This window comes from Diadema setosum, chromosome 4 (assembly GCF_964275005.1).
Source record: "Diadema setosum chromosome 4, eeDiaSeto1, whole genome shotgun sequence".
NCBI classification, from domain to species: Eukaryota; Metazoa; Echinodermata; class Echinoidea; order Diadematoida; family Diadematidae; genus Diadema; species Diadema setosum.
The window spans coordinates 10,627,651-10,644,176 of NC_092688.1; the positions used below are offsets into that span (position 1 = coordinate 10,627,651).

Below are 16,526 nucleotides of genomic sequence, written 5' to 3' on the forward strand. Positions count from 1 at the left end.
TGTCTCTGCCCTAGAGGGTGCCAAAGTTGTCGTGTTTTCAATCTGCAGGTCCATCTATCTGGATATCTACTGCATGTCTGCCACGGATCTTGTCCATATTGGGGGAAAAAACGCCAACAAAATAGTTTCATGGGCTTCTGTATACGCCGAATATTTTGCGAGGTTTTTTTTTTTCGCGAATTTCGCGAGTCGGGTGCTATTTGTGAAATTAAAGACACACAAAAATATTGACTCTGATCCTGATGTGAATATGACACATGCGTGTACACTTCTCCGTTCAGTACAGGACTCCACGATCATGAATTTAACCACTCAAGAAATCGTCGGGACTTCCCGATTCGCGAAAATTTAGACTCGCGGAATATATGGCGTATACAGTATTTAGTACTTGGCCCAGCTGTGCTGCATGACTCATATGTGGGCAGAGTAGTTTTGGGGCAAATCTGTCTAGGTCAAAGGTCAAACGTCACTTAACTTTAGCTAGGGAGAGGGCATTTTTCAATAGTTCCTGACTTGCTGTAATGTCTTTTGTTGTCTCTTGTCTGTGTAGTTTTCCTACAACCCGTCCAATGCTGACTGGTCAAGGGAGACAAGGGGCAACCAGCTGACCAATAGCATTCCGCTCCAGAGCTGGGTCATCTTCTACACCAGTCGAGATGCCAACCGCGGCAACGACTTCATCGGGGCCCTGCAGCGTGTTGGTGGCCCCATGGGCATGAATGTGGCCCAGCCCAAAAAGTGAGCACATCTTCTTATTTGTTTCATAATGTTTGCGCTCAGTCTTACAATATAGATCGCAGGGCCTTTTATGAAAAGGCATTGTTTTCAGTAATAAGGCTGCCCATGTTTCAGTGTTGGTATATATGCGCATATATAATCACTATTTACTGTAAAAGTGGATATTTTCTCATGAGTAATATTTAGTGCTCAATGAGGTGAGATGAATTTCACATTTTTTTAATTCCGTGAAAGCAAGACATTTTTTAGTAGAACATATGACAAGCAAAAATATTTGCGTGTTTTAATTTTTGTGCTGGTTTCTTGTCATGCAAAATGCGCAAAAATTTGTACACCGCGAAAATTTCCACTTTGGTGAAATTCGAGTAAACAAAAAAGCATTAAATGTGATGTGGATCAATCAAGGAGTATTGTAGAGCCCATTTTCGCCTTCTTAAGTTATAACCTCTTTTTCCTTCCTGCTAGGGTGGTGCTGAAAGACGACCGTGCTGAGACCTACGTCAGGTCCCTCCAAGACAACATTGCTGATGACACTCAGATCGTAAGTGGCGCATGTTGCACTTGCATTGCATACAAAAGTAACTGCTTGTGATATAGCTGCCTCTCAGTGCAATGTGGATGCCTTAACATGCCTTGATTTTTTAGATACGGAATATAAACTATGGTAGAAAATGCAATTTTTCTAGTCTCTTTGTCCAGACTTTGTTTTTGTGCCTCTTTATATTTGTGCATGAATTTTGGTCTTGTAGTCAGTGACTTGCTACAATGATTATTGTCATTCATGAATACAAATCCCTGTAGAAGGAAAATTAGTCTGACACCAGAAGAGTCTTCCTCAGATTTTTGAAGTTTGGGATTATAAACATATGGGAAGTTTTGTTTTTGTATGACACTTTTTTGTAGAATAGTGTGATTACGTGTGTCGTAGAGACCACTTGTCATTTCTTACACGTCCTTTTATTGCACACTCTTCATTTTCAACCATGAAAGCTTTTGAAAGGATGTGCTACTGCTTTGAAAGTTGGTATGAAGTCATGAATAGAATGTGCTCATACAGAGGGGAAAATGTTGACTTAGTCTGATAATCCTCGCATATTGGTTGCTATACCAGTGTCTCATCCTGTTTTTCATCCCATTCATTGCACACAGTGCAGCTCTGAGGCACTACACACTTGAATAGACCAAAGAATCTCTTCACAGTGACACTTTTCCAGAGTGTGTGCTTTGTTTTCAGAGTTGAGATGTGTTAGGAAGGTCTATTTATATTGAGATACACATCATTTTAAAGCTTAAAAGTTTGCTCTTTTAGAATCTGCCCTCAACTAAGAATCCATGTGTGGCAACTTTGCGATGATTTTGTGGTTACAGAGTCACATATGTGGGTGTATGTGCATGTGTAAATGTGTTTGTGTGCGTTTGTAAAAATATAGTACAATATACATTTTCTTCTCTTTGTTTTTTGCTGTCGCATCGACATGGCTCTTTCTTCCTGTTCCCCACAGGTTGTGGTCATCTTGCCGACGAACCGGAAGGACCGCTATGATGCCATCAAGAAAATGTGCATCGTGACACGCCCTTGCCCCAGTCAGGTGATCGTCACCCGCACCATCTCCAAGCAGCAGATGCTGATGTCGGTGGCAACCAAGATCGCCATGCAGCTCAACTGCAAGATGGGGGGAGACCTCTGGAGAGTGGAGATTCCGGTAAGCCTTTTTGGTGTGTGTGTGTGACTGAAGCTGGACATTACTTTTGTTGGCTCATTGGTGTTTTTTGTTTCCATTGTTAAGACCAATGAATCTTGATGGTGAGATCCCTATTTGGAGTCTGCTGGCAGCAGCAGAAGCCCCCCTTGGTAATGCCCCAGTCACATAGACAACCCGGATCATACCGGACCACCCCGGATCTGATCCGGGGTGATCCGGGGAGGGATCCGTGTTGACGCCTTGGACATCCATGTATGTCCGTGTAGATCCGGGGACATTTGGGAGGCCAACACAGCAACTTTTGGAGGTCAAAAACATCCGGCGTCATCCGGGGATTGCCGTGTTGGCAGAGCAATCCAGGGTGGTCTGTGTGGCTGCCGTGTAGATGCCGTGTTGATCCGTGTAGATGCCGTGTTTGTCCGTGTAGACGCCACGCTCTTCCAGCCTTATCCGTGTAGCTGCCGTGTTGATACTGTGTGTACAGTCATACCAACGCTCATCGACACTCCATCGATGTCAAAACTATCCCGGATCTTCCCGGATCTCCCTGGACCTCCCCGGACCTCCCTGGATCACCATGGATCACCATGTAGATCCTTGAGCATCTGCGTTTATATGTGACTGGGGCCTAAGGAACTTCATTGCCTTGTCCAAACTTCCGAGGTGACTGAATATTCTCAGTCCTCTGGAAGCTTGCCCTTAAGCATTCAAGTACTTTCTAAGTGACTAAGTGAAATAAATCCAAGCAAACACAGACAATTCTGTTTTAATTGGAAGGGGGGGGGGAGAGGAGTTTCAAAACATTTCATTGAAGTGGACAACTTAGGATATTGTCATTGGCCCCAAACTGTGTCTCGTAATCTAATGATTTACGTGTGTACTTAAAGATAATATAAAGTTTTGGTACCTCAAAAGTTTCCCTGAATTTCCTTGTCTTATTTTGTGTTTCAGGTTAAAGTACCTTTCTTATAACTAACACTGTGAGACTTACTCGCCCCAAAGTGCTCTCATGTCTTAGTAATCATGCAATAATGGTTTCGTACCAGAGCCGTTAGTTTGACTCTAGTGCTGTACACGTATTGTACGAAACCATTATTGCATGATAACTGCGACCAGAAGCCCCATACGCATAGCTAACTGCGACCAGCAGCCCCATAGGCATAGCTAACTGCGACCAGCAGCCCCATACGCATAGCTAAATGGGGCTGCGCATTGTAGCATCCAGGATCATGACAGACTATAGTATCGCCGGTCAATATCAACTTAAAATCCAAAAATTTCTTCAATTTGAAGACTTACCAGATAAGTTGAAGTATTGAAAACAGGCTTTGGGCAACGTTTGGTTCTGCCAATAGTCCCTTTCTGTTCAAATTGATGACTGAATGTGACTCGGTCGAGAGGACCTTGGGAGAGCTACACTGAATTGACGGCCAGCGCATGCGCACACAGACATCTTATCCGTTCATGGATTTGAAATTTGTGCGCATGTGATGTGTGCGCATGCTCTGGCCGTAGTATTCAGTGTAGTTCTCCCAATATCCTCTCGACCGAGTCACATTCAGTCATCAGTTCGAACAGAAAGGGACTATTGGCAGAACCAAACGTTGCCCGAAGCCTGTTTTCAGTACTTCAACTCAACTGGTATGTCTTCAAATTGAAGAAATTTTTGGATTTTAAGTTGATATTTACCCGCGATACTATAATCTGTCATGATCCTGAATGCTACAATGCGAAGCCCCATTACGCTATGCGTATGGGGCTGCTGGTGGCAGTTGATTGCATGATTACTAAGACATGAGAGCACTTTGGGGCGAGTAAGTCTCACAGTGTTAGTTATATGAAAGGTACTTTAACCTGAAACACAAACTAAGACAAGGAAATTCAGGGAAACTTTTGAGGTACCAAAACTTTATATTATCTTTAATTTAACAAAAGGAGGATCGTGAAGGCATAAATCCTCTGAATTGTCTGGTGAGAAAATGTTTGCCAGTCTCCTTGTGCGCGTTAGAGGACTAGTGTCTTGCAGCAATCATAAAGTGAAATGAGTTGTGTGTTCAACTGTTTGTAGAACAACTTCTTCTGATTTAACAAAAGTTAAAGAATCAATCATTGTTGTGAGTGTGATGACATAGAACCCCATTGAACCCCATGGGTAAGATCTTTGACTGTCTTTGTCATCGATGGCATCCGATCCAGTGATCTTGGGTACATCCGTCAAATGCACAAAATTTGATCATCACTGCATGGAATGCTAGGGTATACACCCACTTGGATGTTGCATCGTATGTTATAAATTGCCTAGGGATAGATCCTTGTCCTTTGATTGGTTGTTCGACATTGATCATTCGTCCCATTTCACTCTGACGTCATCATCCATGCCACTGTGGCTCCATTTACCGTGCAACTTTGGATCCATACGATTTGCTTCATTGCATGCATGCCGAGAGCCTGGAACTAGTATACTAAGCGTGTTAAACGCTTGTGTTTGCAGTGTGTATGCGAGACAGTGCGCTAGCGTAAAGCGTTCAGTTGAGCATGTCTTGCTGATCTCGGATCCCACACATTCACTCTTGTTTCTAAATTCATGAAAAATCAAATGACAAAAACCTATTTTAGGCGTTATATAAAACAAATAATAAATGTTTTTCATTCGTGCAATGGACAGAATATTTCATTTGGTGAAAGATTAAATTGTCGACCCATTCATCTTCCACCTCATGAAATATTCTGCTCAGTGCACTCATTAACATTCATTATTTGTATGTTATTTTCCATATTTTGGCAGCTCTCCAAACTCATGATCATTGGTATCGACTCATTCCATGAGGGTGCTGGGGCCCGATCAAAGAGGTCCGTCTGTGGCTTCGTAGCAACCATGAATAACTACCAGACGAGGTAAGGAGCAAGCGGTCCCATCCGTCCCCTTCTTTCTCTCTCTCTCATTCTTCCTTTTGGTCCACTGTCTGTATCTTGTGTTGTACTCTTATCTTCTCTCTTTCATTCTCTCTTTGCATGCTAGTATATCTATGCTGTAATGGCCGAGTATGACATTCGTAACCTGAAGTGATGTCTACGTTTTCTTGGTATGGTTCATGAGATGGAATTACGTGCAGGGGATCCATAATACCCTTTTCACCCCCACCCCCCCCCCCCCTCCCGGAGGGTCCCAATAAAAGCGAATACAATTTGTCACTGCATATTACTTACACATAACTGCATCTGTTCCAGTGATGGCATTTGATGTAAATTCAAAAAGGTTGTGATCATTGAAGTCAATATTTTACATACTTTGAAACAAAGATTTAGGAAGATATGTCTATGCATATTCCACATGAAACATGGATCCTTAATGTAGGGTATTTGTGCCTGCGTGTAAATCTTGTGTCGAGGGGGAAGGGAGTGGTGTCTGTATGGCATTGCATGTCTAGATATGAATGCATACTTGTTCTGTGTTTGGGTAAAATGCTTATGCTGATGCACCCGCGTTTCACTGCTTGGGATATGATGTCGGAGTTTCTTTCTCAAGACGCACTGCACAGACGGCTCCGACTTTTTAGCCAATTTTTGTCTCCTAATTAGCTGAACAGTAAATACCATGGAATGCTTCCAACAAAGAATTCTGAATGAGCAGATGATTTCTAGAAACTGAGAGACTGTATCAGCAGTTTATACTGCCACTAACAAATCTGTGTAGGTATTATATCACTTGTGGTTTGAAAATAAAACCTTGGCAAAAAACATACCATGTTGAATTTGCCAAGGGGCTTCAGTTTGGAAAGGCAGGAACATATGTGAATGTTGGAAAGTTGCCTACTTGTTCTATCATCCTCTGCAGTGTACCCAGGCGAGTTTCAGCCTCCCACCTCTCATTTCAGTGTACATGGCTGCTTCAATCCTTTGTGTTTTTTATCCATCCTTGACAGGTACTTCTCCCAATGCTCATTCCAGCCTGCGGGCAGTGAGCATGGCGACGCCTTTGTCACTCTGATGACAAGTAAGTATTGGCTTTGCATGCCTAAATATAGTATATTTATAACGTCTTTTCTTTACATCGACATTGTTCTTTCTTTATTCAATTTTCCAACCATGTTATGTCTTCTTCTTTATCTCTCTGTCTTTTCTTTCCTGTTCTATTCTCTGCATGACAACGACTTAGTGTTTAGATTTGTCTGGGTGTTTGTCTAGGGCAGTTAGGTTTTTATTCGTAGTTTGTGTAATTCATTTTGTGAATTTAATTTCGTGTACAAAGTAGAAGATCAACGATATGATATGTATAATTGTTTTGCTATATTTGGGGGGAATGCACTCTACAAGCTTTGCTTCTTCAGCATTCCTCCCCATCTCCTGCATTTTCTAAACGTCAGAATGTTTTTTTGTGCTTTTTTCTCACCCTATCATTTGTTTATCCATAAATATAATTTCATATTTTGTAATATTGACAATGTATATACTTACAGTATGTTTGATGTGGAAAAAAATATATGTACATGTTGGAGATGTAAAAATAGATGAATGAATGAATATTGTTGCAATTTCCCTTCTCTCTTTGATGTGTACATCAAAAGGCACCACATTTTCCATCTCATAAAATCTTGCACGTTTTATTTGCACACAAGAGATTAGATAATCTTCCTTTAGCCAATCTGCGATTGCCGCTTATCCAACGTGGCATGATATTGTGGAATCATTGTACCTTGAACTCTAACAATGCCACAGCTTTGTGCAGTAACTTAATACTACCAATCAACCCAGGAGATGTGTCAGATTGTGTTGTTGGTAATGTTGCGGGTTATTCAGTTTGAATGACATGTTCACCCAGTGATTTGAATTCTTCGTTAGATGCTCTGAAGCGCTACCACACCCTCAACTCATTCCTGCCGGATCGTGTGATCGTCTTCCGCGACGGCGTGGGTGACAGCCAACTCACCACCGTGGTAAACTACGAAGTGAGCCAAATCCGTCAGGCGATGAGCAAGGTCTATCCAGAAACGTAAGTCGGACGCTTCCCTCACTTGTCCATCGACACATCATTGTGTAGGACTCGGTTTCTCTCAGTTCTTGAGCACACACAAATCAGCACACAGGGCAGCACACAATTTGCTTCACTGAAATTTGCAGGCTAACTGACTTCCAGTCAGTTTTAATGGTCAGTTTGCATTCCATGGACTAACATAGAGTTTTATGTCATATCACGTAAATATTCATCAACCAAATAATCACAACAAGCATTTCTGTACATGCAAATGAGAAAACAATGACTGATTAACCAAATATTCAGATTATGTAAATGGTTATGTAGGCTCGGATGAGTTTGATAGATTTCCAGTATAGAAGAGGTCAATCAGAGAGAAGTGAAAGAGTTCGAAAATGCAGAGATCTGTCCTGTGATGTCCCTTTGGATTTTAGATGAAAAAAAAAATGGGTAGAGTGTATGTGATAGGTAGGGTGTGTGTGTGAGTGTGTTAATATGCCCAGGGCTGATGCATTGGAGTTCAGAGGATGATACATATAGTTACAGAGGGGAGGATATGGTTTTTTGAAGAAGCTCAGAATAAATATCTCAGGGCTGCACACTATAAAGTAACCCATTTTTTTTTCTACTGGTCCGACCTGTCTGTCTGATCAGTAGGTACCAAGTTTCTCCATCTTTTACTGGCTTATTTCTGAAACAAAAAAGTTACTGGTTCTGGACCATCTGACCAAGTGCCAGTGTGCAGCGTTCAAAGGACAAGTCCACCTTCATAGACATGTGGATTGAGTGAATGCAGCAATATTAGTAGAACACATCAGTGAAAGTTTGAGGAAAATTGGACAACCTTTTCAAAAGTTATTAATTTTTTAAAGTTTATACTCTGTCACTACTGGATGAGAAGACTACTATATCTTGTGATGTCACATGTATACAACGATATAAAGAAAAACATTAAGAAAATTCAACATATTCTCACTTTTCTCGCATGATAACAGAACGCTTGACTTGCCTCTTTCAGAAGGCAAGGGGAATAATATGTGACCCGCTACAACAAAAGGGTCTGAAAGTCGGGGTAGGACTATTTTCTTAAAATGGCATGACATTATTCCCTTACTCTTCTACTTTAATATCATATATAGCACAACTTAAAAAGCACTCGGTTGTGGAGACATCGATGATTTTATTAGCGCATGTCAAGTGGTTAAGGAAATCAGAGTTTCGAGAAAAACGCCTTCAAAGTTTTCCTTCCCACGCTATCATGATCAAGGGGAGGAGAGACAGTTTTCACTGCTTGACAATAGAAGGCATGCTCCTAGCGACCTCCGCGATGTTCATTCAAGCTTAGCGCCAGCGGTCTACGCACGACCAATCAGTAATCAGGATGCCACGCACTGACCAATTAGATCACTCCCTCGTTGCTAGGGGCAGAGTCTAGCTGCGGGGCTTAATCCAAATCTTCGGACACGTTTCTGTTACGTTGGAAGTCGGAAAATCATGACCCAGAAAAACGCTGATTTCCTGCCTTTCCTTTAATCATTTAGCTTCAAAATTTCGGCAGATGATAGACAAAACATTAGACTATAAAATTATGCTAAAAACAGAAATCCGATTGTTTTGACCAATTTTGATGATGCAACTTCAAACTTAATTCTCTCGGCTCAGCGACTTTAGGATCCTTTTGTTGTAGCGGGTCACATATTATCCTTAACCCTAAAAGGGCCGGGGGGGGGGGGGGGCGGAATCCGCCCCCCCCTCGATGTTTCGCGCTATAATTCTGTAAAGCGAGAAGGCCTCATCGCGAGGCCTCTTGACTTTCTTCGTTCAAGTCTCGCACAACTTTTGAGACCAAATTTGCAACGTCCGCGCATACTTTTGCGAAGCCACGCCCATTTTTGTCACGGAATGTCGCTCCAAAACGGGCACAATTTTGTGATTTTGTGTACATTTCCTATGGAAAACAGTGCTCTGTCATGAAAGGCATAAAAACCTGATTATTTTTACAATTAACCACTTTCATTGATTAATTTTGTGCTAATTATGGTAGAAAAGTGGTCAGTGACAATTTCCAATGAAAAAACAAAGAAAAAACAAAAGTTGAAAAACAAAGAAATACATAAGAAATTCTGAAAACAATAAAATACATAAGAATTGAAATGAGTTTTGGAAGTTTTTGTGATGTACAATTTTTGAATATGCTAAAACAGATTTACAGATCAAAAATTAGACTCTCAATGCTTTTAATTAAGCTAAAATATCACCTTGAGCTTAATTTGCATAATTAATTAATTAAAATTAGAAATTGATTGTTTCAAAAAAATCGGAATCCGCCCCCCCGGTCTGAGCATAGCCAAAAAAGCCCGGCCCCTTTAGGGTTAACATACGTCAGTGACAGGTTGAGGAAATGTACACTTTATTGAAAAAAATTAAATTTTATGAAATTCTCTTTATATTTTCCTTATATCGTTGTACGCATGTAACATCACACACAGTAGTAGTCTTCTCATCCAGCAGTGACTGCATAGATTATTTAAAAATTCATAACTTTTGAACGGATTGTCCGATTTTCCCCAAACTTTCGCTAATGTGTTCTTATAATATTGCTGCATTCACTTAAAGACGCCCGGTCGTCGTGAGAAAAAGCTCGCAATGGTAATTCTGAATCTTGCGCACGCCGCCCATTCCGTGCAAAATTCCTATTCACCTGTATGTTACTGAGAGATCGAGTATCACGTGCGAACTAGACCGGTTCCGAATACACGACAGCAGCCGAAGTTACTCTCTCCTAAAGCCGAACGCACGAAATAACGCCATTCTCAATCGTTCGGCTTGCGGTTTTGGAGCATTCGGGATCTTTCTCTTGCTCATTATCTCAGCGAACGAGTATGCACGCGCCTATGCATGCGCTGGCCTGGTAACACTGATGGATTGCATGCCTAATGTTTATGCGAGAGTACGAGTAGCGAGCAATTATGTATGTTGACTATATGTAGGCCCTACTACATACATAGACTTCGTAACATCACAGTAATTCACGATCAAAATATTCTAGGTCTAGCGACTGGTAAAACAATCATGAATCAATAAGTTTAGACCATAGCCTATACTACAGCGTAGGTCTACTTACTGAAGTTGACACAGCTGGTTGACCTATTGGTACAGGGTCGGCTACTCTCCGTTTATTAATTATTACCACAGCTTGCAGCAAAGATCGTACACTCCATACGATCTTTGCTTGCACTGCTTCGCTGTGCAGCTCTGCCCCCGCTCTTGCAGGGACAGCAATTTCGCCCTGTCTTTTATACCAGCACGAACCAGAGCATTTGCAGCTTGTGGGATCTACCACTTCAATGTCAGCAATAGACAAATCTGCGAATAATATGTCCTCTAGATCCATCGGAGGCCGTAGCCGTAGGCCCTTAGGCATGATATTCTTCCTCGTCGCAAAAAGTGAAAAACGTAACACAATTACAAATTGTCAAATTATTACGAGGATTGAGTCGCTACGCAGACGGTTACTACTGTGCATATCGGCGCTGATCTAGCGACTTACGGCACTAACTCGCGAAATGTATACGAGTCAATGAGCAGCACACGCAAAACCGAACAATCACATCCGAGCTTGTGCCGAAGACTTGTCTCCTCGGCCTCTGTGAAGGAACATTTCGCTGATCCTCAAAATACTTTCGACAAGACATAGTTTCATACTCGCGCGAACTGTGTTGCAGCATCGGCAAACAGAAATTTATCCCCATTGAAATCGACGACCGAGCGTCTTTAATCCACATGTATATGAAGGTGAACTTGTCCTTTAAATACCTACAGTCGTATGATCACAGGAGAGAAAGTGAGAAAAGATGTTGCGAGTTGTATTTCATCATTCTGTGAGAGCTTTTGCATAAGCATCCCAGAAGTAGTTTTTTAAAGGATAGTATAGTTTTGGTTGAGACCTAATTTCAGGTTTCTAACATTTTTGGGTGAGATAATGAGAAACCTCTTATGAAATATGAAAGAGCATGTAATTCTATGAGGAATTCAACATTTATTTGGTGAAAATTGGTTTTGAAATGGCCGAGATATCCAAAAAAGAGCGATTCTAATGAAGTGTGGGACCCACACTTTATTACGATCGCTTTGTTTTACTTTGTTTTCGGATGTTTCAGTCATTCCAAACCCGATTTTCATCAAATAAACTTTGAATTCCTCTTAAAATGGTATGCTCTGTACTATATCATAAGTGTTTTCTTGGTATCTCGCAAAAAGTTAAAAGCCCAATTCTCATCTCCACCAATACTGTACCATCCCTTTAAAGGCATAATTTACCATTTGCAGATGAAAAAAAAAAAACAACATTAGTGCTTTAAAATAGTTCTTAAAAATGTGAGTTAGGGATAGAAACATCCACTGTAAAAATTTGAATCCGTATAATCGATGTTGAGTACTGTTAAATACACAAAATGTGAACAATAGTTATAATAAGAATGCTTCCAGACTAAACCGTATACAGTTATGGTTTATTGAGAAAAATGCTGATATCTCCTCATATTTTAGGCTTTATTGCAAAAATTTTATATGGTAGGATGTTTTGTGATACAACAGACCTACACATATGCATCAAATGTGATATCTTGAACATTTTTGAAATCACTGCTCCCAAAGGTAAACTGGACCTTTAATACGGCCCAGTGTCTTCTCATTAACCCCTTCACTTGATGACTTTGGTTGGTTGCTTGTTTGTTTGTTTGTTTTATCTCATTGTCATCTTGCACGTGTCATCTTGCACTTGACATATTATTGTCACATTTTTATATATGCATGTTTTATTAAGTAGAAATAAATGACATGAATGACAAAAGGTAGTGGAAAACCATTTTGTACACACTTAAGTGGTTCTGGAAGACTGGTGAACAAATTTTTGAGAAAGTGTGGCAGACTGGTGCATGACCATTCTGGAGCTGTAGTGAAAGACTGGTTCATGAATGTCTCAAAGGTGTAAACAGGAGACAACCAATAGTGTGAGAGCAAGGCTTCTATGTGAATAAATGGAGTGAGTGCACTCACAACAGTCTCTTGTAATTGTATCTTAATGTCTCATTTTAGCCCTTGGGATCTAAATAAACCATGTGCTTACAGATAAAATTGTTTTCATTAGCCAAGATCATGGAAATATCTTCAGCTACTGATTATCCAGCTCTAGGTTCTTGATGTATGCAACCATAGTAATAGAATTGAGATCAAACCATGTGTTTTACTGCTAGGAGGTAAAAGGGTTGCTACCTCCCTGTAGAAATGAGATTAGATATCATCTTTGCATGCAGCACTGCCTAATTGATAATCCTCCCCATTGTCTCAAATTGCGAGTTGGCCAAGCATGACTCTTGTTTTGTCAACTGCTTTTTTTTTTCTTTTCTGTCTCGTCCGATATCAGCGCACCTCAAAAGCTCGCTGTAGTCGTCGTCAAGAAGAGGATCAACAACAGATTCTTCCTGAATGACCGGGGGAACCTCGGTAACCCTCCACCCGGAACCGTCATCGATGATGTCGTTACCAGGCCTATGTGGTAAGCTTAGAGGACTCCATACCCCTTTCTGTCCATCCCCCCCCCCCCCCTGAAAAAAAAAATAAAGATAACAGAAAGCAAAAAAAATAATAATAATAATAATAATTCCACAGCTTGTCATTAGAGTAAGCTGCAAAATAGTTATGGCAGTGTATGTACAGACTTGTTACATTAAAATGATTTTGTACTCTGTAACAAGCTACTCATAGATTTGAATAAGTGAATGAATGATAGATTGTCGATTGCAGTTACTTTTCACGAGTTTTTGATTCCATGTATGAATATGGCCGTAATCTTTGTATACATTTTGTGATGCATAGTCATAATAACACAATTTGTTATTCTTTCCTACCCATTCATCCTCAGGTACGACTACTTCATCATAAGTCAGAGTGTGCGCCAGGGAACGGTCAGCCCCACCTCCTACAACGTGGTCTACGATACCACCAACCTCCGGCCAGATCATATGCAGAGACTGACCTACAAGCTGACCCATCTGTACTTCAACTGGCCGGTATGTTGCAACCAGACTGGCCATGTGTTTGCTTTTTCATACAGTGCACTCCCATCATAACGAACATGGTTATAACAAAATTCTGGTTACGATGAAGTTTTTTAACAAAAATTCACTTTTCTAGCATTATGAAAGAGCACTTGACTAACCGCATTCAGAAAGCGGGGGAATAATTGCTACCCTTAACATATGTCAGTATTAAGTTGAGGGAATTTATAATTTTCATGAAAAATGAATTTTTGTGGAATTTTCTTTATATTTTCTTTATATTGTTGTCCTCTCATACGTCATAACCTCTAGTAGTCTCCTTATCCAGCGGTTCCAACACCAAAACTTAAAAAATTCATAACTTTTGCATCGATTGTCCGATTTTCTTCAAACTTTCACTGATGTGTTCTACTAATGTTGCTGCTTTCACTCAATCTACATTGCTCTTCGGGTTTGCGTTCCCTTTGAGGCGGATAGTAGGAAATTTGGAGAAATCTCCTTCATTCAGGGGGATTAAGGGGAATCTGCAGGGCCGTAGGTCATGAGATAGAAATTATCTGCATTTAGTGAAAAAAAAAAATGGGAGAGAGAGAGATAGCATGCCAGTTAGTGACTTGCTGTCAAACTGTCCCAGTTCTTTTCAAGTGATCTTTAGGCGCGGTCAGACTGGCAAAAGATCGAGAAGTTCAAGGCCGTGTTTATGCTTCCCTTTTTCGGGCCAGAATCAGCATTTTGAAACGTGATTAGTGCAAAACGCTGTTGCGTTCATGCTCACTTCGACAGAAACGCTGATTCAAAACGCCGATCCAAAACGCACAAAAAGGTGCGTTTACGATCGGCGTTTCTGACTAATCACGTTTGACGGGGAAGCATAAACGCAACAGCGTTTCTAAACGCGTTTAGAGTGACGTCATCTAAACGCCTTACCGGTTCACGTGAAAAAGTGCGTGCCTGGCCAGCCAGCTACCCTGGCCTGTGCAGTTTTCCCATTTACTGTGAACGCATGTCTTTCCCAGCTGCTCTCTCAGGCCAGGCCACCGATCGCAGCGCGCGCCCCAATTTGACCTGCCTCTGCTGAGGTCAGCGAAGCAATCGCAAACGCTCTTTCAAAGGCTCAAAGAAAGTGAGCATAAACAGTGCTCCCGTGAACGGCGTTTCGAATCAGCGTTTTGAATCAGCGTTTCAAAACGCTAGAAGATATCCAGAGAACTGCAGGTGGAATAATCTTTTGTCGTGATTGCTCTTTGCGGAACGTTTTATTGAAAATCTTCAAAAGTTTGAATTTTGTTGTCAGCAGCTTTCTCTTCCTATACAAGTCACCTCTCAGCAAACTTATTTGCATACATGTTTTGTGCTTAGGAATATCTCATGTTACTAATCAAATGTACCGTTTTTTAATCCAAAATTGATGTATATATGTGTCATTACTTGGGGAAAAAAAAGGAAAAGAAAGACGTTTCATTTTGGAAACATCTTGCATTAGGATTTGATGGATGGAGTTGCAGTCACTAGATTTCAAATCTGTCATTTTAATATGTGATGTGGCAACATACTCTGGGCAAAATAATGGGTATTACATGTGTGTGTGTGTGTTTTCTTGTTTGACTTTTAATAGGGAACGGTGCGAGTGCCAGCACCCTGCATGTACGCCCACAAGCTAGCATTCCTCATCGGACAGAGCGTCCACCAGGAGCACCACCCGATGCTGTCAGACACGCTCTTCTACCTGTGAGAAGCGGCCCCGGAAGCGGCCCATGAAGCGGCCCACGAAGCGGCTGGATGGAGAGAACCCACCTACCTTGGTTTCCAGGCATGATTTTCCAAGATGCGAAACAGCCATGTCTGGAGAGTCACACAATGATCAGTACTTGTGACCTTTTGCCATGTTATCTTATGTTATGTTTTCTGTCATTTTTCTTCTTTCCACATTTTGAATGATATGCATTGGTGTAAAGAACATGAATTTTGCCATGACTAATGCCAAAGAAAGTTTGAACTGTTTCATTGTATCATCAACACCTAGCTGTAGTAAGAAAATCCAAGAGATGGACTTGTTATTTCTGTTTTGATTTGTTTGTTTTTTTTAATCACCAAGTGTGTGAGTTATAGAGTAATGAAACCAAGCCAGGTTTCAATCTGTTTTTAGTGTTTGTATACGATTTTAAGTACATGTTGCAGCTGTTTCAGGGACCAGATTAAACCTTCAACTTGGGTTTGGGTCTTCCAATGACAAGGGAGGACCCCCATTGGCAACCTCAGTAAAGTTATAAATGTAAATACAAATTCAAAGTTTAATCTGTGTGTTTGTTGTTGTTGTTGTTTTTGTTTTTTTTCATTCCATAGCTTCTCTTTCAAGCACATGACTTGTATAGCCACACACTTGGTGCTAGGGCATAGATTTGGTTTGAGTCCTCTGGTAGTATTTGTGGTCCCCAGCATCATTATAGTCCTCTAGTCCTCATCTTTGTATTCTTTGTAAACAGTCAAGTTGTATTCAGCAAGCTTCCACTATGTTGGACGTGATCTTAAGGCGCTGTTGGCTCGTCTTACGCATTTCCATTTGTGTATACATGTATATAATTTTTTTTTTTTTTTTTTAGCTTAGTGTCGTAGAAAGCATAATATATTAAGCTGCTTCATTCTGCATTAGTTCTCTTATTACTGCTGAAACTACTGTGTGTTTGCTTATTAATTGTATTTGAACAGTTGTTTATGTTTCTAGTTGCCTACGTTGAGATGCCCTAAGTGGGAAGTTTCAACAGCATTTTTTGGGGTTGTTTTTTGTTTTTTGTTTTTTGTTTGTTTTTTTTTCATTCCATAGCTTCTCTTTCAAGCACATGACTTGTATAGCCACACACTTGGTGCTAGGGCATAGATTTGGTTTGAGTCCTCTGGTAGTATTTGTGGTCCCCAGCATCATTATAGTCCTCTAGTCCTCGTCTTTGTATTCTTTGTAAACAGTCAAGTTGTATTAAGCAAGCTTTCACTATGTAAAACATGATCTTAACCCTAATCAGGCTGGGGGGGGGGGGCGGAATCCGCCCCCCCTCGACG

At 40.9% G+C, this 16,526-nt stretch overlaps 1 protein-coding gene across 2 annotated transcripts in view; it reads left to right on the forward strand.

Moving 5' to 3' along the window:
- LOC140227552 (piwi-like protein 1) overlaps positions 1–16,192 on the forward strand; it is a 47,576-nt gene extending 31,384 nt beyond the window's left edge. Inside the window, exons 11-19 of one of the 2 annotated variants that reach the window (XM_072307960.1) lie at positions 551–738; positions 1,204–1,279; positions 2,241–2,441; positions 5,227–5,336; positions 6,365–6,435; positions 7,281–7,431; positions 12,839–12,970; positions 13,337–13,484; positions 15,088–16,192. In XM_072307960.1, the coding sequence (XP_072164061.1) occupies positions 551–738; positions 1,204–1,279; positions 2,241–2,441; positions 5,227–5,336; positions 6,365–6,435; positions 7,281–7,431; positions 12,839–12,970; positions 13,337–13,484; positions 15,088–15,204 (1,194 nt within the window). In that variant the 3' untranslated portion in view covers positions 15,205–16,192. The remainder of the gene's footprint in view (positions 1–550; positions 739–1,203; positions 1,280–2,240; positions 2,442–5,226; positions 5,337–6,364; positions 6,436–7,280; positions 7,432–12,838; positions 12,971–13,336; positions 13,485–15,087) is intronic. The other variant, XM_072307961.1, reaches the window with a different exon arrangement.
- Positions 16,193–16,526: the final 334 nt, after the last annotated feature.